Source organism: Salmo salar, chromosome 16, assembly GCF_965601325.2.
Source record: "Salmo salar chromosome 16, fSalSal1, whole genome shotgun sequence".
NCBI classification, from domain to species: Eukaryota; Metazoa; Chordata; class Actinopteri; order Salmoniformes; family Salmonidae; genus Salmo; species Salmo salar.
Genome location: NC_138306.1, coordinates 40553549 through 40580443, shown reverse-complemented (window position 1 = coordinate 40580443; position 26895 = coordinate 40553549). Strand labels below are relative to the sequence as shown.

General features: G+C 49.8%; 1 protein-coding gene across 1 annotated transcript in view; it reads right to left on the bottom strand.

The window, feature by feature from the left end:
- The window catches only part of ncanb (neurocan b), a 254548-nt gene that overhangs the window by 162373 nt on the left and 65280 nt on the right, over window positions 1–26895 (bottom strand). The window contains exon 2 of the mRNA XM_045697231.2: window positions 8029–8114. Coding sequence (XP_045553187.2) covers window positions 8029–8107 — 79 coding nt within the window. The 5' untranslated portion in view covers window positions 8108–8114. The remainder of the gene's footprint in view (window positions 1–8028; window positions 8115–26895) is intronic.

Sequence of the window (26895 nt, the reverse complement as noted above, 5' to 3'; positions counted from 1 at the left end):
TGGGTTTGAAGGGCCATGTTGGAGGGTGGGTTTGAAGGGCCATGTTGGAGAGTGGGTTTGAAGGGCCATGTTGGAGAGTGGGTTTGAAGGGCCATGTTGGAGAGTGGATTTGAAGTGCCATGTTGGAGGGTGGGTTTGAAGGGCCATGTTGGAGAGTGGGTTTGAAGGGCCATGTTGGAGAGTGGGTTTGAAGGGCCATGTTGGAGAGTGGATTTGAAGGGCCATGTTGGAGAGTGGGGTTGAAGGGCTATGTTGGAGGGTGGATTTGAAGATGCCTATTTCATGTTACTTCCCATTAACTTTTGTGTGATAGAGGCTGCTGCGAGTCATCTTTTAGAATATACTAACAAAACGGTTAATCCATTTTATTTGAAGGCTGTTTCTTTTTAAAATAAAAGCCTGGATCTACCTAAAGTATATACAGGGACAAGGCCTTGACCAGGACACAGGCTTCCACATCATGTTCTTCTGAGGAAAGAGAGAACAATAGACAGCCAAAACAGTGGGAGAGAGAGAGAGAGAGAGAGAGAGAGAGAGAGAGAGAGAGAGAGACAAGAGAGAAGAGAGACAAGAGAGAGAGACGAGAGAGAGAGAGACAAGAGAGAGAGAGAGACAAGAGAGAGAGATGAAGTGAGAAAAAGAGAGAGACGAGAGAGAGAGAGATGAAGTGAGAAAAAGAGAGAGACAAGAGAGAGAGAGAGAGATGAAGTGAGAAAATAGAGAGACAAGAGAGAGAGAAGTGAAAAATATAAAGAAATAGAGAGATAGAGAGAGAAGAGGGGGGATGTTGAAGCTGTTATCCTGCAGATGCTAACTCCTCCAAAATCAGCCCTAATGATAACCATGGCAACAGAGACACCACAAGCTGAGACAGGAGATGGGGTTTTGAGGGGAAAACACACATCCTCTCTCTTTCAGTACGGTTGTTCCACCTCAAAACACACAAGAAAGAGGATTTAGACACCCACCATTTCGATCTCTGAAAAATTAAGCTAATTGATTGTACCCAAATTGTCCATTTTAATATATTGGATTCATATCATCGTCAATCAATATAATACCTTACATCCGATTTGGACCCTAATTATTCCTAACAATGAGTAGGAAATGAGGAATCCAATAAAATGATCAAAAGCCACCCACGGACCACCCACACCCTACGCCAAGCCCACCCCAACAACCAGTATACAGTATATTGGAATATTGGCTTTCATCCTATGAAATGTATTCCCTGTGAAACTGGTGATGTTTTCCCCCTGAAATTAGACATTGAAGTTGCATTATTTACCATAAATTAGTGTGAAAGTACCACACCCTTTTTATTAATTTTGCTAGTATTCTGTGTTTATTAAACGGATCCCAACATTTTCTTTGGGTAGAAAACCAATAGCTATTGCTCATGATTGAAATACATTGCCTGGTCATCCTCGCAATTCAAGCCAATCCTCCATGAAAGCAATTCAGTTTGGCATTATCTGTGTCCAGGAAACGGCCCTTCTGTGTGTGGTTTATTCCCATTCAAAAATGAGTTAGACCATTCCTGGTGAACAAGCAAACCATTAGGCTACAGTAGTTCTAATGGTTTCAAAGTTATGGTCTCTAATGGTCTTCAATGGTAAACATCATAAACACACTGTATAGCGTTTTGCAATGGTAATGGTATTGGGTTGGGTTTAATGGTAAATGTCACTAATCACACTACATATAGAGATATTTTCAAATAATTTTATTGAAAACATACAAGTGCCATGCAGTGGTTTATAATGGAGTACTTCATCAGGGTTGTCACACCATTTTAGTCACTAGCCCATTTCTCCATAAAAGTTTTGCACTTGTAGGAAATGTCATATGAGAATTACACCATAGGGATAGCCAACTCAGAAAGGTGCCATTTGTTGTACTATTGTAGGAAAAGGGTTGAAGCATTGGTTGCTAAGACAAGGACAAACTGAATTGCTTTCATGGAGGACTGGCTTTACTTGTGAGGATGAACACACAATTTATTTTCATCATCAGCAAAACCTATTGGTTTACTAGCCCAAGTTGTAAAGAAAATGCTGTGACCCATTTAATAAACACGAGAGACCAGCTAAATGGATTAAAGGCTGTGGCTGTAGCAGGATTAGCGGCATCTATTGGTCAAAACATGGTACCATATAATGCCAGTGACTTTACAGGCAAATTTCTCTGAACAGGTGGGGGGGAAAAATCACCAGATTGACAGGAAATACAGTACATAGGATGAAGAAGCAATACTCCAAGCCGTAGCACCGTACAACTTGTCAAACATAGTGTCTTGTTGGGGTAGGATTGATTTGGGGTATGGGGGTCCGTGGGTGGCTTTTGACCATTTTATTGGATTCCTCGTGTCTTACTGAATGGTAGGAAGAGGTTAGGCTCAAATCGGATATTAGGTACTATAGTTCTTGAATATTATGTGAATCCTCACAATTTAAAGGGTACATTTGGGTGCAAACAATTAGCTTAATTTCTCAAAGATCAAATTACATTTCAACAAAATAATGTGCCAGGAATGCTAATCGTATCTATAACTACAGAAATGATTTCAGCACAATCTGAGATGGTGGTATCATGGTTTGCTCAGTAGATAAACACAGTACAGTGCCTTCAGAAAGTATTCACACTCCTTGACTTTTTCCTCATTTTATTGTGTTACAGCCTGAATTTAACATGGATTACATGTAGATTTTTTGTCACTGGCCTACACACAACACCCCATAATGTCAAAGTGGAATTATGTTTTTCTGAATTTTTACAAATTAATAAAAAATGAAAAGCTGAAATGTCTTGAGTCAATAAGTATTCAACCCCTTTGTTATGGCAGGCCTAAATACATTCAGTGGTAAAACAAATTGCTTAACAAGTCACATAACTTGCATGGACTTACTCTGTGTGCAATAATAGTGTTTAACGTGATTTTTGAATGACTACCTCATCACTGTACCCGACACATACAATTATCTGTAAGGTCCCTCAGCCGAGCTGTGATTTTCAAACACAGATTCAACCACAATGCCTCGCAAAGAAGAGCACCTAAAAGCAAACATTGAATATCTCTTTGAGAATGGTGAAGTTATTGATTACACTTTGGATGGTTTATCAATACACCCAGTCACTACAAAGATACAGGCGTCCTTCCTAATTCAGTTGCCGGAGAGGAAAGAAACCGCTCAGGGATTACAACATGTGGCCAATGGTGACTTTAAAACAGTTACAGAGTTTAATGGCTGTGATAGGAAAAAACTGAGGATGGATCAACAACATTGTAGTTACTCCAGAATACTAACCTAATTGACAGAGTGAAAAGAAGGAAGCCTGCACAGAATAAAAAATATTCCAAAACATGCATCCTGTTTGCAACAAGGCACTAAAGCAAAACTGCAAAAAATGTGGCAAAGAAATTAACTTTATGTCTTGAATACAAAGAGTTATGTTTGGGGCAAATCCAATACAACACATTACCATTCTGTAACGGGCGTCGTAAGGATTGGACCAAGGTGCAGCGGGAACGTGTATACTTATCTTCTTTATTTTTATTAAAAGAAGGAAAAACAAAAAGAAACACGTATACAAAACAACAAACGACACTAAACAGTCCTGTCAGGTGCACAGACACAAAACAGGAGACAACTACCCACAAACCCCCATAGCACAAACACCCCTATACATAGGACCTTCAATCAGAGGCAACGAGGAACAAACCCTAAACATAGAAATAGAAAGACTAGACTGAACATAGAAATACACTAACATAGAACATAGACCAAAACCCTGGAACACTCTAAACAAACACCCCCTGCCACGTCCTGACCAACCTACAATAACAAAATACCCCTTTACTGATCAGGACGTGACACACTCTCCATATTTTCAAGCATAGTGTTGGTTGCATCATGTTATGGGTATGCTTGTAATCACAGGCAGTCCTAGAGGAAAACCTGGTTCAGTCTGATTTCCACCAGATATTGGGAGATTAATTGACCTTTCAGCAGAACAATAACCTAAAACACAAGGTCAAATCTACACTGGAGTTGCTTACCAAGAAGACAGTGAATGTTCCTGAGTGACCGAGTTACAGTTTAGACTTAAATTTACTGGTAAATCTATGACAAGACCTTAAAATGTTTGTCTAGTCTAATCAACAACCAATTTGACAGAGATTGAAGACTTTTAAAAAATAAAAGAAGGTGCATCTACAAAGTATTGAATCAGGGGTGTGAACACTTATGTAAATTTGATATTTCTGTATTTATTTTCAATAAGTGTGCAAAAATGTCTAAAAACATGTTTTAACTTTGTCATTATGGGGTATTGTGTGTAGATGGGTGAGAAAAAAGTATATTTAATACATTTAAATTCAGGCTGTAACAAAACAAAATGTGGAATAAGTCAAGTGGTATGAATACTTTCTGAAGGCACTGTCCATACATACACACATTCTATAGCAACAAAACACATTACAGAGATAATTTGCTCTATTTACTTCTGTAGATTTTTTTTTTTACTGTATAGTAGCTACCACAGAGCACTGTGTACAGTGTTACTGTGCTGTAGGGGTGGTCTGCTATCTGAAGGTAGAGTCGGGTCCAAAATTATTGACACACTTGATAAAGATGAGCAATAATGACTGTATAAAATAAAACATTCAAATACTGAGCTATATTTTATGCCGAAAAAAATTGGAAATTATATTATATTATACTAATACAATTGCTCAGAGAAAGAGATTTTGTTTAACATGTAATATTGTTTTTCTCCTAAATTATTGACACCCCTAAAGATTCTTATAAATGCTGTAAAAAAATCTAAAGTTTAGTATTTGGTTCCTAGCATGCAATGACTACATCAAACGTGTGACTATACAAATTTATTGGATGCATTTGCAGTTTGTTTTGGTTGTGTTTCAGAATATTTTGTGCCCAATAGAAATAAATGGTAAATAATGTATTGTGTCATATTGGAGTCATTATTTTTATAAATAAGAAAAGAATATGTTTCTAAACACTTCTACATTAATTTGGATGCTACCATGATTACAGATAATCCTGAATGAATAATGAATAATGTTGAGTGAGAAAGTTACAGACGGTCAAAGATCATACCCCCAAGACATGCTGACCTCCCACCATTACCAATAACAGGGGAGATAAACATTCAGCAACAGCTGGTGTCCCACAGACAGGCGCCATGCAAGGTTTAGAACGACATTCCCAATGCTGGCACTCTCTTGCACGAAATCTTCTCACCAGGACCCCTTTCCCACTCCTTCATCTTCACCTTTCCTCCCTTCTTCTCCTCTCTTCTCCCCCCTCCTCTCCTCTCTTCTCTAGCTATGAATGTTAACCATGCCCAGGGTTATGGGCCTGCGTCTGAGCCCTGTCACATCCCTGTCCCATCCCTGTCCCATCCCTGTCACATCCCTGTCCTATCCCTGTCCCATCCCTGTCACATCCCTGTCACATCCATGTCCTATCCCTGTCCTATCCCTGTCATATCCCTGTCCTATCCCTGTCACATCCCTGTCCTATCCCTGTCCTATCCCTGTCATATCCCTGTCACATCCCTGTCCTATCCCTGTCCCATCCCTGTCCTATCCCTGTCCTATCCCTGTCACATCCCTGTCCTATCCCTGTCCCATCCCTGTCCTATCCCTGTCCTATCCCTGTCCTATCCCTGTCCCATCCCTGTCCCACCCCTGTCCTATCCCTGTCCTATCCCTGTCCTATCCCGCAAACACGCCAGTGTAGTGCCACTCGGAGGCTACTGCCCGTGCCCTGTGTGGCGTAATGATACATTTATCTGGTGTGGCACAGGGCCCCATGCCCCCCCCCCCCCGTTTCTCCATCCTCATCTCTGGCCCGTCAAACAAACACAGTCACCAGAGGAGCTTTTCATGCCAGTCCCCCTTCCGTGCCTACTACCCCCTGCCTCCCCCTGTCTCCCTCCATCACTCATTTCCATTTTCACCCACCTGAAAAGGAGAAAGTTGGAAGGGGGTGGGGTGGGCCAGAGGGAGGGGGCAACATGTTCATAAACATCCTTTCCACAGTAGCAGGGTGGAATGCATCAATTTGCACGACAGACCTAAAGGCTCATATGTGTCAGTAAGTTATATGACCTGGGGGAGGCAGTGGACTTTTTATGCTTATGCTATGTGAGACTGCTGAGCATGCTTCTTGGCCTACATAGCCTGCAGTCTGCTACAACTACTGCTGTTACACACATGTGGGCGAGTACGCACGCACGCACACACACACACAATCTGCTCCAGTCACGTCTCTTGTGCTAAAGGAGCAGCATGCTGAGTCACAGGCCCCCAAGCCTTAGTTTTTCACAGGCCCCACAATGCTATGCTGTTTATCATGACACAAGGCAGAACAATGGCGTGCAGACGGCGCAGGGAGACAAGCCGGCACAGGGGGCACAGAGGGGACATTGGTCTGGGTTCCCTCTGGTAGAACTGTGGATGCATGGACACGACTGCTAGAGGCCCTCCACACCCTGCACCCTGGATAAGACTGTGTGTGTGTGTGTATGTGTACTCTTAGTGTGTGTGCGTGTGCATGTGCGTGTGCATGTGCATGTACTGTATGTGCGTGTGTGTGTGTGTGTGTGTGTGTGTGTGTGTGTGTGTGTGTGTGTGTGTGTGTGTATGTACTGTATGTGTATGTGCGTATGTGTATGTGCGTGTGTGTGCGTGCGTGCGTGTGGGCGTGCATGCGTGCTTGCATGTGCACGTGCGTATGCATATCTGTGAATGCGTCCATGCGCAAGTTTTATGGCTGGTCTGGGTCTCTCCTGTAGGGGCTGTGGGTGTATGTACATGGTTACTCCAGCACTGTAGAACCCTGCACTGGCCAGATAAGACTATTTGAGTAACACTGGTCCAGGATCAGCTGTTGTCTGCAGGGAGAGTCTACTCCCTGACAGCTCATGATCTCAGACCTGCCAGAGTGTTCTCAAGGAGAGTGAGAGAGAAACATGTACTGACACACAGTCAGAGGGTAAAAAATACCTTACCCAGGCATCTTCCAAATTATTGCCTGACTCAAGAGCGATGATGCTTGGGGGACTAAATTGTCCTGCCAAAGGACTAGCCAAGCCTTAATGTGCAGGGACAGCTCTGACACACTGACACACAGCCAGAGACTGTCATAGCACTCAGAAATGTACTGAGGCAAATCATAGATAAGGGTACATTAGGTATCTGCCTACATACTATGGCAAAGGGCTCATTATACAGTATGTGGATAGAATATTGAGGGAATCCATGTCTGTATCCTCAGTTTCTCACCAGGGGTGCATTAACTAGAAACCAAACGGAAGCAAATGGCTGGGACTAATATGAACTTGTGCAATAACAAAATGCAAATTTTCGTTGCAAATCGTTTTCCGTTGCAAAGCATTTTGCTATGGTGTGAACTAATGAATGCACCCCTGATGTTTGAGAGCATCCTGACACATGCATGTGGGTGTTAACATGATATTAAGGGTGTGTGTGTGCGTAGTGGGTGTGTGTGTGCGTAGTATGTATGTGGTGTGTGTGTTGATGCATGCATTCATGTGTCTTTGTGAGCATTTGTGAATATGTGTGTGTGTGTGTGTGTGCGTGTGTGTGTGTGTGTGTGTGTGTGTGTGTGTGTGTGTGTGTGTGTGTGTGTGTGTGTGTGTGTGTGTGTGTGTGTGTGTGTGTGTGTGTGTGTGTGTGTGTGTTTCTCGTGGTAAGTGAGAGTGTCAACCCATTCCTCCATAAACAGCAACTCTCCACAGGGCAGTGCTGTAAATAGGGGTCCAGGGACCAGTAAGCCAGCTAGTATACAGCACTGGGGACTAGCCAAGACTCTGCTAAGAGCCTGGAGCTATCACAAGACCTCCTCAGAAACACCTTCAGAAGAGCAGGGGGATAGGTAGTGTGTTGTTAATGTGGTGCTAATGTTCTGTCTACTGGACCAACGCTGGTAAAAGACACAGACGGCCATGTTAACCAATGTAGGCAGGAGAACTTACCACAACCCAGAGAGAGAAGGGCTGTCAGCAGAGCCTGCAGTCCACAGGCTCTGAGCCTGCAGACTGTCGCACCCAGCATCCTGGACCTGAGAGAGAGAGAGAGAGAGAGAGAGAGAGAGATCAATAGAATTAGAAGTTGCTGATATGCTCACCCCCCATTTCCTCCCCTTAACGTGCCAGTTAAAGAGACAAAAGGAAAAAGGTGAGAGGTAGTCAGGAGGCATAGCCATTAGAATCCCATCCACAGACGCAGGTTGTAGTTTATTGTCATGAGTCTTGTCCTGGAGGCAGAACTGAGTGATTTCCTCTTAGATACACCAGCTGTAAAGTCAAAATTGTCTATATTATACAAATTCATTTAAGGTCAGTGTGGTCAGGGTTATGGTTAGGTTTAAAATCCGATCATGACTTTGTGGCTGTGCCAGCTAGTGACCACTTCTGCAGAGCTGCCTCCAGAACAAGATTCATGATGGAAAAACGCTAACCTGCTCCACAGACAGCCCTTGTAGTGACAAATCAAACAGGAGTAATGTCAGGTTACATCAGAGGACACTGATAATGTTGCTCACTTTACAATCTCCCTTCAATCAGAGACTGAGCTGTACCTAGAACAGCCCAGGATGTAAGCCACAACCCAATTTGATTGACAATCAGCTGGATACGGTCTTTGTATTGAAGAATGTTATTAATTGGCGACCCATCAGCTTCCTCTGTTTACTCTACCAAAGGGAAAGATGTTTACATCAAAATGTCTGAGCACCACAACACAACATGCAAATACAACACCTTTGAAGCCTCTGTTCCCATGGTAATTGTTACACATGGCATGTTTGACATTTTCACTCGTGAGTGTGGAGGCAGCTGGTATGTGAGAAAGAGCCTGGTGTTTGTATTAGTTAATTGGAAAACCTTTTCCGTTTCGTTGGGAAGGTGAAAGAAAACCTTCCTTACCACAAAAGGAGTGATTTTCTTTCTTTCATTCCTTTCTTTCTTTCACTCATTTTCCAATATCAATACAAACACATTTGATAATGAATAAAAGTGAGGTCCTAATCATCTCAATCTCTCTAGAAGAATCATTAAAGCAGACAGTGAAAATCCAGTTGAAAAAATGACTTCATTTCAATAAAATTCCATACAACTTTATCAATCCCATCAGGTGCAATACATAGAGAATTGTCTGAGCACATGCACACAATTACAGCATAAAGAGAAAAGCAGACGTTGCAACTAGGTACAGACCAGACCAAATTATTCCAGAGAGTAGGGTCCAGTGTGGGTTGAGGATGAACTGAGTCCCAGTGAGAGAGGTCAGCCCCTGGTGTGAGGACAGAGAAACCCTGTGTATAAATAATGAATGTTATGTGGCAGTTCTGGAGACAAGGTGTTCAGCCTGGCGCGGCGGTTAGGCAGCCAAGGGGCGAAATCCGAGGAGAGGGTACCACAGATAGCCAGAGTCCATTACAGTCGCGCTATTCACTCAGACTGTTTAAAGGCAAACAAGGACAAACACTAGCCACAACCAGCCCAGCCAGGCTGTTCTCTATGGGAGGACTATACAGTACCAGTCAAAAGTTTGGACACACCTACTCATTCAAGGGTTATTCTTTATTTTTACTATTTTCTACATTGTAGAATAATAGTGAAGACATCAAAACTATTTAATAATAGATATGGAATCATGCAGTAACCAAAAAAGTGTTAACAGGTGTGTCTTGTTAAAAGTTAATTTGTGGAATTTCTTTCCTTCTTAATGTGTTTGAGCCAATCAGTTGTGTTGTGACAAGGTAACCCTGTTTGGTAAAAGACCAAGTCCATATTATAGAAAGAACAGTTCAAATAAGCAAAGAGAAACGACAGTCTATCATTAATTTAAGATATGAAGGTGAGTCAATACGGAACATTTCAAGAATTTGAAAGTTTCTTCAAGTGCAGTCGCAAAAACCATCAAGCGCTATGATGAAACTGGCTCTCACAAGGACCACCACAGGAAAGACCCAGAGTTACCTCTGCTGCAGGGGATAAGTTCATTAGAGTTACCAGCCTCAGATTGCAGCCCAAATAAATGCTTCACAGAGTTCAAGTAACTGACACATCTCAACATCAACTGTTCAGAGGAGACTGCGTGAATCAGGCCTTCATGGTCGGATTTCTGCAAATAAACCACTACTAAAGGACACCAATAAAAAGAAAAGACTTGTTTGGGCCGAGAAACACAAGCAATGGACATTAAACTGGTGGATCAGCAGTCCAAATTTGAGATTTTTGGTTTCAACCTCTGTGTCTTTGTGTCTTTCTGTGTCTCTGTGTCTGTTCAGAGTAGGTGAACAGATGATCTCTGCATGTGTGGTTCCCACCGTGAAGCATGGAGGAGGAGGTGTGATGGTGTGGGGGTGCTTTGCTGGTGACACTGTTGGTGATTTATTTAGAATTCAAGGAACACTTAACCAGCATTGCTACCACAGCATTCTGCAGCAATACGCCATCCCATGTGGTTTGCGCTTAGTGGGACTATCATTTGTTTTTTAACCTCTATGGGCTAGGTGGGACGATTGCGTCCCACCTACGTAACAGCCACTGCCAGCCTGTGGCGCGATTTTCAAAACCTTAAAAATCCTATTACTTCAATTTCTCAAACATATGACTATTTTACAGCCATTTAAAGACACGACTCTCGTTAATCTAACCACACTGTCCGATTTCAAAAAGGCTTTACAACGAAAGCAAAACATTAGATTATGTCAGCAGAGTACCAAGCCAGAAATAATCAGACACCCATTTTTCAAGCCAGCATATAATGTCACCAAAACCCAGCAGACAGCTAAATGCAGCACTCACCTTTGATGATCTTCATCAGATGACAACCCTAGGACATTATGTTATACAATACATGCATGTTTTGTTCAATCAAGTTCATATTTATATCAAAAACCAGCTTTTTACATTAGCATGTGACGTTCAGAACTAGCATACCCCCCGCAAACTTCCGGGGAATTCGCTAACATTTTACTAAATTACTCACGATAAACGTTCACAAAAAGCATAACAATTATTTTAAGAATTATAGATACAGACCTCCTCTATGCACTCGATATGTCCGATTTTAAAATAGCTTTTTGGTGAAAGCACATTTTGCAATATTCTAAGTACATAGCCCAGGCATCACGGGCTCGCTATTTAGACACCCGGCAAGTTTAGCACTCACCATAATCATATTTACTATTATAAAAGTTTCATTACCTTTTGTTGTCTTCGTCAGAATGCACACCCAGGACTGCTACTTCAATAACAAATGTTGGTTTGGTCCAAAATAATCCATCGTTATATCCGAATAGCGGCGTTTTGTTCGTGCGTTCCAGACACTATCCGAAATAGTAAAGAAGTGTCGCGCGCATCGCGCAATTCGTGACAATAAAATTCTAAATATTCCATTACCGTACTTCGAAGCATGTCAACCGCTGTTTAAAATCAATTTTTACGACATTTTTCTCGTAGAAAAGCGATAATATTCCGACAGGGAATCTCCTTTTCGGCAAACAGAGGAAAAAATCCCAAAGGCGGGGGCGGTCGGGGTCACGAGCATAAGCCCAGTGTCCCTTGATCGGCCACTTGAGAAAGGCGATAATGTGTTTCAGCCTGGGGCTGGAATGACGACATTCTGTTTTTTCCCGGGCTCTGAGCGCCTATGGACGACGTGGGAAGTGTCACGTTAGAGCAGAGATCCTTAGTAAATGATAGAGATGGAAAAGAAGTTCAAGAAATGGTCAGACAGGCCACTTCCTGTAAAGGAATCTCTCAGGTTTTGACCTGCCATTTGAGTTCTGTTATACTCACAGACACCATTCAAACAGTTTTAGAAAATTTAGGGTGTTTTCTATCCATATGTAATAAGTATATGCATATTCTAGTTACTGGGTAGGAGTGGTAACCAGATTAAATCGGGTATGTTTTTTATCCAGCCGTGTCAATACTGCCCCCTAGCCCTAACAGGTTAACAGGACAATGACCCAACACACCTTCAGGCTGTATAAGGGCTATTTGACCAAGGAGAGTGATGGAGTGCTGCATCAGATGACCTGGCCTCCACAATCACCTGACCTCAACCCAATTGAGATGGTTTGGGATGAGTTGGACTGCAGAGTGAAGGAAAAGCAGCCAACAAGTGCTCAGCATAGGTGGGAACTGCTTCAAGACTGTTGGAAAAGCATTCCTCATGAAGCTGGTTGAGAGAATGCCAAGTGTGCAAAGCTGTCATCAAGGCAAAGGGTGGCTACTTTGAAGAATATAAAATATATTTTGATTTGTTTAACATTTTTTTGGTTACTACATGATTCCATATGTGTTATTTCAAAGGTTTGATGTCTTCACTCTTATTCTACTATGTAGACAATAGTAAAAATAAAGAAAACCCTTGAATGTGTAGGTGTGTCCAAACTTTTGACTGGTACTGTACATACACAATAAAATACAAAAACACAGTCATGAGAAATACAAATAAAACATCACAAATCACCCAGGAAAACAGTTACATTGCTCCACAAATCCACAAGTCCTCAATCAATACATGAAATTGTTGGAATGGCACCAGAACATCAATATGAAATCCTTTTTGAATTTTGTTCCAGTAATACGGAACATCAAAACTAAAAGCAGATTTACCTCGCTCGGTGGAGACCCTAGGAACCTCAAGAGTTAACCAATCCTGTGAACGGGTTAGACAACTTAGGTGTCTATACTTCAACAGCAAAATTAGATAAGACGGAAGTTTATGAAGTAGGGCCTCTAGAGAGGAGGCTCCCTCTCTCCTCTCCTCTCTTTATCTGTCTACTCTACTCCCTCCTTTTCCTTGTGAGGAGCATTCCAGGTTAATTGACAGGGCCTTTCAGCAGTGTGGCGTTAATGTGGCATAGCCTCCTCCTACCACCCTTCCATACCTCCCGACATCCCTCCATCCCTTCACCCCAATAGCCCATCTGTTCATTGCATCTTTCATGTCAGTGTGACCAATCCCTCATAATGTAGGGCACACTGCTGCATACACACTGAGAAACACTCATGCAAACACTCAGAGGGTCAAATGTCAATTACAGCTCTGCTATTCGCTAAGACTGTCTCAAAGGCAAACAAGGACAAACACCAGCCACAGACAGCCCAGCCAGGTTGTTCTATATAGGAGGAGTATGTACCTGTGTGACTCAGTTGGGTGAGTTTGGAACTTGCAATGCCAGGGTTGTGGGTTCGATTCCCACAGGGGACCAGTATGAAAATGTATACACTCACTACTGTAAGTCAATCTGGATAAGAGTGTCTGATAAATGACTAAAATGTACATGTAAATTAATACAGCTGGGCACACCTTATCCCTCCTAAATATTACTACAGATCAGCACTTCAATGCTGCCCAAATGATGATGTGATATTATACTAGAGGTAGGAATTTTTCCCCACCATGTTACCTGACCTGGGAAAACTCCTGCCTGTAGTTATAACCTCTGGCCTATGAGTATTTCCTGGTTAGAAAAATCCAGGGCTCTAATTATTAGACTCCTTAGTACCATGCTACGGTCAAGGCAAGAATGCTAGGATATTTTCTAGACTTCGTTAGCAAGGAAATCTCCTTGCTAACGAAGTCTAGAAAATATCCTATTCCCTTTCTAGACTGTTTTTATGTCCAAAGGCTTTTCATGACACGCAGACCCACTTCAATCCCAGACCAATAGTCTCTTCTGAGCTCCATGGCCCTCTCTCCACATCATCAATATGGATAAAGACCTGTATTCCTGTGTGTTCAATAGGGCTAAGTCACAACACTATGTCTGCTCTAACTTTGCCACTATCTTTAGCCATTTTCTTCGCATTACTCTCTCTTCCTTCTCTCTCGTTCTCTCTTTCTCTTTCTCTCGGTCTCTCTCTTCTCAGCAGTTCTTTATTCTTGCCTTCGACCTCTACGCTGCCAGCCTGTAACCTCCATCACTGCTTTCATTGACCTTCGACCTCTACGCTGCCAGCCTGTAACCTCCATCACTGCTTTCATCGACCTTCGACCTCTACGCTGCCAGCCTGTAACCTCCATCACTACTTTCATCGACCTTCGACCTCTACGCTGCCAGCCTGTAACCTCCATCACTGCCTTCATCGACCTTCGACCTCCACGCTGCCAGCCTGTAACCACCATCACTGCTTTCATCGACTTTCAACCTCTACGCTGCCAGCCTGTAACCTCTTTCATCGCAGCTTGAAAACTCAGGAGTCTATCTGTTAATTGTATCTGCGAGTTGGAGCCATACTGTTTTCTACCGGCCCTCCGCAAGTAGGGGACAGCCGCCAAGCTGTGAGTGTCCTTTCAAATACCCACTCTCTATGCTCCGCTGGCTCACCGGACTGGACATCACCGCGACGCCCACATGAACCTGCTGCTATTTACACAGCTGCATACATTTCACACACTGACATACACACAACCCAAGCATGCACAAAAGTACACAGGAGCACACACACAGACAAGAATGTATGCACACACACACACACACACACACACACACACACACACACACACACACACACACACACACACACACACACACACACACACACACACAGAGAGAGAAACCTGTACACACAGCCACACACAACCAGAAAGTATACATAAAGTATTGTGACTCTGATACTCTCTGTTTCTATCATAACTCGTGACAGATTAGACATACAGTAATTACGGCATTAGCGTTGTGTGATAACAGAGAGACCAGAACAGGTGTCTACTGTCCTGTACCACACACTGAGATAATGCTCCATACTGAGAAGTCTGAGAGGAGTCACTGGGAGCCTCACTGTATCCCTCCACAGCCTACACAGCTGCTTCATCCCAGCTGGTGGGGAGCTCTGCTCAGCCTGTCAGACTTGACTGCTCCGTCCATGCTGTCACACCCATATGGGAGGGAGGGAGGGTTTTTTGTGCTGTTACCACCTGTCAGGAGCTCATGCTGTCCCTCTACGGAGAATATTTCAGCACTTCTCTCTGTCAAAGTTCTTTCTGTCTTCCAAAAAGTTTCTCTATCATTCTTTCTGCTCACTCTCTCCTCTCTTTATATGTCTTCTCCCTCCCTCCTTTCTGCCATTCTAAACCACCATGGAGTCCGACTCTCTCTCTGTCTGCTCCCTCCATGGAGTCTGACTCTCCCTCTCTCTGCTCCCTCCATGGAGTCTGACTCTCTCTGTCTCTGCTCCCTCCATGGAGTCCGACTCTCTCTCTGTCTGCTCCCTCCATGGAGTCTGACTCTCCCTCTCTCTGCTCCCTCCATGGAGTCTGACTCTCCCTCTCTCCTCTGCTCCCTCCATGGAGTCTGACTCTCCCTCTCTCCTCTGCTCCCTCCATGGAGTCTGACTCTCCCTCTCTCTGCTCCCTCCATGGAGTCTGACTCTCCCTCTCTCCTCTGCTCCCTCCATGGAGTCTGACTCTCCCTCTCTCTGCTCCCTCCATGGAGTCTGACTCTCTCTGTCTCTGCTCCCTCCATGGAGTCTGACTCTCCCTCTCTCCTCTGCTCCCTCCATGGAGTCTGACTCTCCCTCTCTCCTCTGCTCCCTCCATGGAGTCTGACTCTCCCTCTCTCCTCTGCTCCCTCCATGGAGTCTGACTCTTCCTCTCTCCTCTGCTCCCTCCATGGAGTCTGACTCTTCCTCTCTCCTCTGCTCCCTCCATGGAGTCTGACTCTTCCTCTCTCCTCTGCTCCCTCCATGGAGTCTGACTCTCTCTCTGTCTGCTCCCTCCATGGAGTCTGACTCTCCCTCTCTCTGCTCCCTCCATGGAGTCTGACTCTCCCTCTCTCTGCTCCTTCCATGGAGTCTGACTCTCCCTCTCTCTGCTCCCTCCATGGAGTCTGACTCTCCCTCTCTCTGCTCCCTCCATGGAGTCTGACTCTCCCTCTCTCTGCTCCCTCCATGGAGTCTGACTCTCCCTCTCTCTGCTCCCTCCATGGAGTCTGACTCTCCCTCTCTCTGCTCCCTCCATGGAGTCTGACTCTCCCTCTCCTCTGCTCCTTCCATGGAGTCTGACTCTCCCTCTCTCCTCTGCTCCCTCCATGGAGTCTGACTCTTCCTCTCTCCTCTGCTCCCTCCATGGAGTCTGACTCTCCCTCTCTCCTCTGCTCCCTCCATGGAGTCTGACTCTCCCTCTCTCCTCTGCTCCCTCCGTGGAGTCTGACTCTCCCTCTCTCTGCTCCCTCCATGGAGTCTGACTCTCCCTCTCTCTGCTCCCTCCATGGAGTCTGACTCTCCCTCTCTCTGCTCCCTCCATGGAGTCTGACTCTCCCTCTCTCCTCTGCTCCCTCCATGGAGTCTGACTCTCCCTCTCTCTGCTCCCACCATGGAGTCTGACTCTCCCTCTCTCCTCTGCTCCCTCCATGGAGTCTGACTCTCCCTCTCTCCTCTGCTCCCTACATGGAGTCTGACTCTCCCTCTCTCTGTCTGCTCCCTCCATGGAGTCTGACTCTCCCTCTCTCCTCTGCTCCCTCCATGGAGTCTGACTCTCCCTCTCTCCTCTGCTCCCTCCATGGAGTCTGACTCTCTCTGTCTCTGCTCCCTCCATGGAGTCCGACTCTCTCTCTGTCTGCTCCCTCCATGGAGTCTGACTCTCCCTCTCTCTGCTCCCTCCATGGAGTCTGACTCTCCCTCTCTCCTCTGCTCCCTCCATGGAGTCTGACTCTCCCTCTCTCCTCTGCTCCCTCCATGGAGTCTGACTCTTCCTCTCTCCTCTGCTCCCTCCATGGAGTCTGACTCTCCCTCTCTCTGCTCCCTCCATGGAGTCTGACTCTCCCTCTCTCTGCTCCCTCCATGGAGTCTGACTCTCTCTGTCTCTGCTCCCTCCATGGAGTCTGACTCTCTCTGTCTCTGCTCCCTCCATGGAGTCTGACTCTCCCTCTCTCCTCTGCTCCCTCCATGGAGTCTGACTATCACTCTCCTCTGCTCCCTCCATGGAGTCTGACTCTCCCTCTCTCCTCTGCTCCCTCCATGGAGTCTGACTCTCCCTCTCTCTGCTCCCTCCATGGAGTCTGACTCTCCCTCTCTCCTCTGCTCCCTCCATGGAGTCTGACTCTCCCTCTCTCCTCTGCTCCCTCCGTGGAGTCTGACTCTCCCTCTCTCTGCTCCCTCCATGGAGTCTGACTCTCCCTCTCTCTGCTCCCTCCATGGAGTCTGACTCTCCCTCTCTCTGCTCCCTCCATGGAGTCTGACTCTCCCTCTCTCCTCTGCTCCCTCCATGGATTCTGACTCTCCCTCTCTCTGCTCCCACCATGGAGTCTGACTCTCCCTCTCTCCTCTGCTCCCTCCATGGAGTCTGACTCTCCCTCTCTCCTCTGCTCCCTACATGGAGTCTGACTCTCCCTCTCTCTGTCTGCTCCCTCCATGGAGTCTGACTCTCCCTCTCTCCTCTGCTCCCTCCATGGAGTCTGACTCTCCCTCTCTCCTCTGCTCCCTCCATGGAGTCTGACTCTCTCTGTCTCTGCTCCCTCCATGGAGTCCGACTCTCTCTCTGTCTGCTCCCTCCATGGAGTCTGACTCTCCCTCTCTCTGCTCCCTCCATGGAGTCTGACTCTCCCTCTCTCCTCTGCTCCCTCCATGGAGTCTGACTCTCCCTCTCTCCTCTGCTCCCTCCATGGAGTCTGACTCTTCCTCTCTCCTCTGCTCCCTCCATGGAGTCTGACTCTCCCTCTCCTCTGCTCCCTCCATGGAGTCTGACTCTCCCTCTCTCTGCTCCCTCCATGGAGTCTGACTCTCTCTCTCTCTGCTCCCTCCATGGAGTCTGACTCTCCCTCTCTCTGCTCCCTCCATGGAGTCTGACTCTCCCTCTCTCCTCTGCTCCCTCCATGGAGTCTGACTCTTCCTCTCTCCTCTGCTCCCTCCATGGAGTCTGACTCTCCCTCTCTCTGCTCCCTCCATGGAGTCTGACTCTCCCTCTCTCTGCTCCCTCCATGGAGTCTGACTCTCCCTCTCTCCTCTGCTCCCTCCATGGAGTCTGACTCTCCCTCTCTCCTCTGCTCCCTCCATGGAGTCTGACTCTCCCACTTTCTGCTCCTTCCATGGAGTCTGACTCTCCCTCTCTCTGCTCCCTCCATGGAGTCTGACTCTCCCTCTCCTCTGCTCCCTCCATGGAGTCTGACTCTCCCTCTCTCCTCTGCTCCCTCCATGGAGTCTGACTCTCCCTCTCCTCCGCTCCCTCCATGGAGTCTGACTCTTCCTCTCTCCTCTGCTCCCTCCATGGAGTCTGACTCTCCCTCTCTCCTCTGCTCCCTCCATGGAGTCTGACTCTCCCTCTGTCTGCTCCCTCCATGGAGTCTGACTCTCCCTCTTTCTGCTCCTTCCATGGAGTCTGACTCTCCCTCTCTCCGCTCCCTCCATGGAGTCTGACTCTCCCTCTCTCTGCTCCCTCCATGGAGTCTGACTCTCCCTCTCTCTGCTCCCTCCATGGAGTCTGACTCTCCCTCTCTCTGCTCCCTCCATGGAGTCTGACTCTCCCTCTCTCTGCTCCCTCCATGGAGTCTGACTCTCCCTCTCCTCTGCTCCCTCCATGGAGTCTGACTCTCCCTCTCTCTGCTCCCTCCATGGAGTCTGACTCTCCCTCTCCTCTGCTCCCTCCATGGAGTCTGACTCTCCCTCTCTCCTCTGCTCCCTCCATGGAGTCTGACTCTCCCTCTCCTCTGCTCCCTCCATGGAGTCTGACTCTCCCTCTCTCCTCTGCTCCCTCCATGGAGTCTGACTCTCCCTCTCTCCTCTGCTCCCTCCATGGAGTCTGACTCTCCCTCTGTCTGCTCCCTCCATGGAGTCTGACTCTCCCTCTCCTCTGCTCCCTCCATGGAGTCTGACTCTCCCTCTCCTCTGCTCCCTCCATGGAGTCTGACTCTCCCTCTCTCTGCTCCCTCCATGGAGTCTGACTCTCCCTCTCTCTGCTCCCTCCATGGAGTCTGACTCTCCCTCTCTCTGCTCCCTCCATGGAGTCTGACTCTCCCTCTCTCTGCTCCCTCCATGGAGTCTGACTCTCCCTCTCCTCTGCTCCCTCCATGGAGTCTGACTCTCCCTCTCTCCTCTGCTCCCTCCATGGAGTCTGACTCTCCCTCTCTCCTCTGCTCCCTCCATGGAGTCTGACTCTCCCTCTCTCTGCTCCCTCCATGGAGTCTGACTCTCCCTCTCCTCTGCTCCCTCCATGGAGTCTGACTCTCCCTCTCCTCTGCTCCCTCCATGGAGTCTGACTCTCCCTCTCTCTGCTCCCTCCATGGAGTCTGACTCTCCCTCTCTCTGCTCCCTCCATGGAGTCTGACTCTCCCTCTCTCTGCTCCCTCCATGGAGTCTGACTCTCCCTCTCTCCTCTGCTCCCTCCATGGAGTCTGACTCTCCCTCTCTCTGCTCCCTCCATGGAGTCTGACTCTCCCTCTCTCCTCTGCTCCCTCCATGGAGTCTGACTCTCCCTCTCTCCTCTGCTCCCTCCATGGAGTCTGACTCTCCCTCTCTCTGCTCCCTCCATGGAGTCTGACTCTCCCTCTCTCTGCTCCCTCCATGGAGTCTGACTCTCCCTCTCTCTGCTCCCTCCATGGAGTCTGACTCTCCCTCTCTCCTCTGCTCCCTCCATGGAGTCTGACTCTCCCTCTCTCTGCTCCCTCCATGGAGTCTGACTCTCCCTCTCTCCTCTGCTCCCTCCATGGAGTCTGACTCTCCCTCTCTCCTCTGCTCCCTCCATGGAGTCTGACTCTCCCTCTCTCTGCTCCCTCCATGGAGTCTGACTCTCCCTCTCTCTGCTCCCTCCATGGAGTCTGACTCTCCCTCTCTCTGCTCCCTCCATGGAGTCTGACTCTCCCTCTCTCTGCTCCCTCCATGGAGTCTGACTCTCCCTCTCTCTGCTCCCTCCATGGAGTCTGACTCTCCCTCTCCTCTGCTCCTTCCATGGAGTCTGACTATCACTCTCCTCTGCTCCCTCCATGGAGTCTGACTCTCCCTCTCTCCTCTGCTCCCTCCATGGAGTCTGACTCTCCCTCTCTCCTCTGCTCCCTCCATGGAGTCTGACTCTCCCTCTCCTCTGCTCCCTCCTGGAGTCTGACTCTCCCTCTCTCTGCTCTCTGCTCCCTCCGTGGAGTCTGACTCTCCCTCTCTCTGCTCCCTCCATGGAGTCTGACTCTCCCTCTCTCCTCTGCTCCCTCCATGGAGTCTGACTCTTCCTCTCTCCTCTGCTCCCTCCATGGAGTCTGACTCTCCCTCTCTCCTCTGCTCCCTCCATGGAGTCTGACTCTCCCTCTCTCCTCTGCTCCCTCCATGGAGTCTGACTCTCCCTCTCTCCTCTGCTCCCTCCATGGAGTCTGACTCTCCCTCTCTCTGCTCCCTCCATGGAGTCTGACTCTCCCTCTCTCTGCTCCCTCCATGGAGTCTGACTCTCCCTCTCTCTCTGCTCCCTCCATGGAGTCTGACTCTCCCTCTCTCCTCTGCTCCCTCCATGGAGTCTGACTCTCCCTCTCTCTGTCTGCTCCCTCCATGGAGTCTGACTCTCCCTCTCTCCTCTGCTCCCTCCATGGAGTCTGACTCTCCCTCTCTCCTCTGCTCCCTCCATGGAGTCTGACTCTCCTCTCTCTCTGCTCCCTCCATGGAGTCTGACTCTCCCTCTCTCTGCTCCCTCCATGGAGTCTGACTCTCCCTCTCTCTGCTCCCTCCATGGAGTCTGACTCTCCCTCTCTCTGCTCCCTCCATGGAGTCTGACTCTCCTCTCTCCTCTGCTCCCTCCATGGAGTCTGACTCTCCCTCTCTCTGCTCCCTCCATGGAGTCTGACTCTCCCTCTCTCTGCTCCCTCCATGGAGTCTGACTCTCCCTCTCTCTGCTCCCTCCATGGAGTCTGACTCTCCCTCTCTCTGCTCCCTCCATGGAGTCTGACTCTCCCTCTCTCTGCTCCCTCCATGGAGTCTGACTCTCCCTCTCTCTGCTCCCTCCATGGAGTCTGACTCTCCCTCTCTCTGCTCCCTCCATGGAGTCTGACTCTCCCTCTCCTCTGCTCCTTCCATGGAGTCTGACTCTCCCTCTCTCCTCTGCTCCCTCCATGGAGTCTGACTCTCCCTCTCTCCTCTGCTCCCTCCATGGAGTCTGACTCTCTCTCTGTCTGCTCCCTCCATGGAGTCTGACTCTCCCTCTCCTCTGCTCCCTCCATGGAGTCTGACTCTCCCTCTCCTCTGCTCCCTCCATGGAGTCTGACTCTCCCTCTCTCTGCTCCCTCCATGGAGTCTGACTCTCCCTCTCTCTGCTCCCTCCATGGAGTCTGACTCTCCCTCTCTCCTCTGCTCCCTCCATGGAGTCTGACTCTCCCTCTCTCCTCTGCTCCCTCCATGGAGTCTGACTCTCCCTCTCTCTCTGCTCCCTCCATGGAGTCTGACTCTCCCTCTCTCTGCTCCCTCCATGGAGTCTGACTCTCCCTCTCCCTCTGCTCCCTCCATGGAGTCTGACTCTCCCTCTCTCCTCTGCTCCCTCCATGGAGTCTGACTCTCCCTCTCTCCTCTGCTCCCTCCATGGAGTCTGACTCTCCCTCTCTCTGCTCCCTCCATGGAGTCTGACTCTCCCTCTCTCTGCTCCCTCCATGGAGTCTGACTCTCCCTCTCTCCTCTGCTCCCTCCATGGAGTCTGACTCTCCCTCTCTCCTCTGCTCCCTCCATGGAGTCTGACTCTCCCTCTCTCTGTCTGCTCCCTCCATGGAGTCTGACTCTCCCTCTCTCCTCTGCTCCCTCCATGGAGTCTGACTCTCCCTCTCTCCTCTGCTCCCTCCATGGAGTCTGACTCTCTCTGTCTCTGCTCCCTCCATGGAGTCTGACTCTCTCTCTGTCTGCTCCCTCCATGGAGTCTGACTCTCCCTCTCTCTGCTCCCTCCATGGAGTCTGACTCTCCCTCTCTCCTCTGCTCCCTCCATGGAGTCTGACTCTCCCTCTCTCCTCTGCTCCCTCCATGGAGTCTGACTCTTCCTCTCTCCTCTGCTCCCTCCATGGAGTCTGACTCTCCCTCTCCTCTGCTCCCTCCATGGAGTCTGACTCTCCCTCTCTCTGCTCCCTCCATGGAGTCTGACTCTCCCTCTCTCTGCTCCCTCCATGGAGTCTGACTCTCCCTCTCTCTGCTCCCTCCATGGAGTCTGACTCTCCCTCTCTCCTCTGCTCCCTCCATGGAGTCTGACTCTCCTCTCTCCTCTGCTCCCTCCATGGAGTCTGACTCTCCCTCTCCTCTGCTCCCTCCATGGAGTCTGACTCTCCTCTTCTGCTCCCTCCATGGAGTCTGACTCTCCCTCTCCTCTGCTCCCTCCATGGAGTCTGACTCTCCCTCTCTCTGCTCCCTCCATGGAGTCTGACTCTCCCTCTCTCTGCTCCCTCCATGGAGTCTGACTCTCCCTCTCCTCTGCTCCCTCCATGGAGTCTGACTCTCCCTCTCTCTGCTCCCTCCATGGAGTCTGACTCTCCCTCTCTCTGCTCCCTCCATGGAGTCTGACTCTCCCTCTCCTCTGCTCCCTCCATGGAGTCTGACTCTCCCTCTCTCTGCTCCCTCCATGGAGTCTGACTCTCCCTCTCTCTGCTCCCTCCATGGAGTCTGACTCTCCCTCTCCTCTGCTCCCTCCATGGAGTCTGACTCTCCTCTCTCCTCTGCTCCCTCCATGGAGTCTGACTCTCCCTCTCTCTGCTCCCTCCATGGAGTCTGACTCTCCCTCTCTCTGCTCCCTCCATGGAGTCTGACTCTCCCTCTCCTCTGCTCCCTCCATGGAGTCTGACTCTCCCTCTCCTCTGCTCCCTCCATGGAGTCTGACTCTCCCTCTCTCTGCTCCCTCCATGGAGTCTGACTCTCCCTCTCTCCTCTGCTCCCTCCATGGAGTCTGACTCTCCCTCTCTCCTCTGCTCCCTCCATGGAGTCTGACTCTCCCTCTCTCCTCTGCTCCCTCCATGGAGTCTGACTCTCCCTCTCCTCTGCTCCCTCCATGGAGTCTGACTCTCCCTCTCCTCTGCTCCCTCCATGGAGTCTGACTCTCCTCTCTCTGCTCCCTCCATGGAGTCTGACTCTCCCTCTCTCTGCTCCCTCCATGGAGTCTGACTCTCCCTCTCTCTGCTCCCTCCATGGAGTCTGACTCTCCCTCTCTCTGCTCCCTCCATGGAGTCTGACTCTCCCTCTCTCTGCTCCCTCCATGGAGTCTGACTCTCCCTCTCCTCTGCTCCCTCCATGGAGTCTGACTCTCCCTCTCCTCTGCTCCCTCCATGGAGTCTGACTCTCCCTCTCTCCTCTGCTCCCTCCATGGAGTCTGACTCTCCCTCTCTCCTCTGCTCCCTCCATGGAGTCTGACTCTCTCTCTGTCTGCTCCCTCCATGGAGTCTGACTCTCCCTCTCCTCTGCTCCCTCCATGGAGTCTGACTCTCCCTCTCCTCTGCTCCCTCCATGGAGTCTGACTCTCCCTCTCTCTGCTCCCTCCATGGAGTCTGACTCTCCCTCTCTCTGCTCCCTCCATGGAGTCTGACTCTCCCTCTCTCCTCTGCTCCCTCCATGGAGTCTGACTCTCCTCTCTCCTCTGCTCCCTCCATGGAGTCTGACTCTCCCTCTCTCCTCTGCTCCCTCCATGGAGTCTGACTCTCCCTCTCTCTGCTCCCTCCATGGAGTCTGACTCTCCCTCTCTCCTCTGCTCCCTCCATGGAGTCTGACTCTCCCTCTCTCCTCTGCTCCCTCCATGGAGTCTGACTCTCCCTCTCTCCTCTGCTCCCTCCATGGAGTCTGACTCTCCCTCTCTCTGCTCCCTCCATGGAGTCTGACTCTCCCTCTCTCTGCTCCCTCCATGGAGTCTGACTCTCCCTCTCTCCTCTGCTCCCTCCATGGAGTCTGACTCTCCTCTCTCCTCTGCTCCCTCCATGGAGTCTGACTCTCCCTCTGTCTGCTCCCTCCATGGAGTCTGACTCTCCCTCTCCTCTGCTCCCTCCATGGAGTCTGACTCTCCCTCTCCTCTGCTCCCTCCGTGGAGTCTGACTCTCCCTCTCTCTGCTCCCTCCATGGAGTCTGACTCTCCCTCTCTCTGCTCCCTCCATGGAGTCTGACTCTCCCTCTCTCCTCTGCTCCCTCCATGGAGTCTGACTCTTCCTCTCTCCTCTGCTCCCTCCATGGAGTCTGACTCTCCCTCTCTCCTCTGCTCCCTCCATGGAGTCTGACTCTCCCTCTCTCTGCTCCCTCCATGGAGTCTGACTCTCCCTCTCTCCTCTGCTCCCTCCATGGAGTCAGACTCTCCCTCTCTCCTCTGCTCCCTCCATGGAGTCTGACTCTCCCTCTCTCCTCTGCTCCCTCCATGGAGTCTGACTCTCTCTCTCTCTGCTCCCTCCATGGAGTCTGACTCTCCCTCTCTCTGCTCCCACCATGGAGTCTGACTCTCCCTCTCTCCTCTGCTCCCTCCATGGAGTCTAACTCTCCCTCTCTCCTCTGCTCCCTACATGGAGTCTGACTCTCCCTCTCTCTGTCTGCTCCCTCCATGGAGTCTGACTCTCCCTCTCTCCTCTGCTCCCTCCATGGAGTCTGACTCTCCCTCTCTCCTCTGCTCCTTCCATGGAGTCTGACTCTCTCTGTCTCTGCTCCCTCCATGGAGTCCGACTCTCTCTCTGTCTGCTCCCTCCATGGAGTCTGACTCTCCCTCTCTCTGCTCCCTCCATGGAGTCTGACTCTCCCTCTCTCCTCTGCTCCCTCCATGGAGTCTGACTCTCCCTCTCTCCTCTGCTCCCTCCATGGAGTCTGACTCTCCCTCTCTCTGCTCCCTCCATGGAGTCTGACTCTCCCTCTCTCTGCTCCCTCCATGGAGTCTGACTCTCCCTCTCTCCTCTGCTCCCTCCATGGAGTCTGACTCTCCCTCTCTCCTCTGCTCCCTCCATGGAGTCTGACTCTTCCTCTCTCCTCTGCTCCCTCCATGGAGTCTGACTCTCCCTCTCCTCTGCTCCCTCCATGGAGTCTGACTCTCCCTCTCTCTGCTCCCTCCATGGAGTCTGACTCTCCCTCTCTCTGCTCCCTCCATGGAGTCTGACTCTCCCTCTCTCTGCTCCCTCCATGGAGTCTGACTCTCCCTCTCTCCTCTGCTCCCTCCATGGAGTCTGACTCTTCCTCTCTCCTCTGCTCCCTCCATGGAGTCTGACTCTCCCTCTCTCCTCTGCTCCCTCCATGGAGTCTGACTCTCCCTCTCTCCTCTGCTCCCTCCATAGAGTCTGACTCTCCCTCTCTCCTCTGCTCCCTCCATGGAGTCTGACTCTCTCTCTGTCTGCTCCCTCCATGGAGTCTGACTCTCCCTCTCTCTGCTCCTTCCATGGAGTCTGACTCTCCCTCTCCTCCGCTCCCTCCATGGAGTCTGACTCTCCCTCTCTCTGCTCCCTCCATGGAGTCTGACTCTCCCTCTCCTCTGCTCCCTCCATGGAGTCTGACTCTTCCTCTCTCCTCTGCTCCCTCCATGGAGTCTGACTCTCCCTCTCCTCTGCTCCCTCCATGGAGTCTGACTCTCCCTCTCTCTGCTCCCTCCATGGAGTCTGACTCTCCCTCTCTCTGCTCCCTCCATGGAGTCTGACTCTCCCTCTCTCTGCTCCCTCCATGGAGTCTGACTCTCCCTCTCTCCTCTGCTCCCTCCATGGAGTCTGACTCTTCCTCTCTCCTCTGCTCCCTCCATGGAGTCTGACTCTCCCTCTCTCCTCTGCTCCCTCCATGGAGTCTGACTCTCCCTCTCTCCTCTGCTCCCTCCATAGAGTCTGACTCTCCCTCTCTCCTCTGCTCCCTCCATGGAGTCTGACTCTCTCTCTGTCTGCTCCCTCCATGGAGTCTGACTCTCCCTCTCTCTGCTCCTTCCATGGAGTCTGACTCTCCCTCTCCTCCGCTCCCTCCATGGAGTCTGACTCTCCCTCTCCTCTGCTCCCTCCATGGAGTCTGACTCTCCCTCTCCTCTGCTCCCTCCATGGAGTCTGACTCTCCCTCTCTCTGCTCCCTCCATGGAGTCTGACTCTCCCTCTCTCTGCTCCCTCCATGGAGTCTGACTCTCCCTCTCTCTGCTCCCTCCATGGAGTCTGACTCTCCCTCTCTCCTCTGCTCCCTCCATGGAGTCTGACTCTTCCTCTCTCCTCTGCTCCCTCCATGGAGTCTGACTCTCCCTCTGTCTGCTCCCTCCATGGAGTCTGACTCTCCCTCTCCTCTGCTCCCTCCATGGAGTCTGACTCTCCCTCTCCTCTGCTCCCTCCGTGGAGTCTGACTCTCCCTCTCTCTGCTCCCTCCATGGAGTCTGACTCTCCCTCTCTCTGCTCCCTCCATGGAGTCTGACTCTCCCTCTCTCCTCTGCTCCCTCCATGGAGTCTGACTCTTCCTCTCTCCTCTGCTCCCTCCATGGAGTCTGACTCTCCCTCTCTCCTCTGCTCCCTCCATGGAGTCTGACTCTCCCTCTCTCTGCTCCCTCCATGGAGTCTGACTCTCCCTCTCTCCTCTGCTCCCTCCATGGAGTCAGACTCTCCCTCTCTCCTCTGCTCCCTCCATGGAGTCTGACTCTCCCTCTCTCCTCTGCTCCCTCCATGGAGTCTGACTCTCTCTCTCTCTGCTCCCTCCATGGAGTCTGACTCTCCCTCTCTCTGCTCCCACCATGGAGTCTGACTCTCCCTCTCTCCTCTGCTCCCTCCATGGAGTCTGACTCTCCCTCTCTCCTCTGCTCCCTACATGGAGTCTGACTCTCCCTCTCTCTGTCTGCTCCCTCCATGGAGTCTGACTCTCCCTCTCTCCTCTGCTCCCTCCATGGAGTCTGACTCTCCCTCTCTCCTCTGCTCCCTCCATGGAGTCTGACTCTCTCTGTCTCTGCTCCCTCCATGGAGTCCGACTCTCTCTCTGTC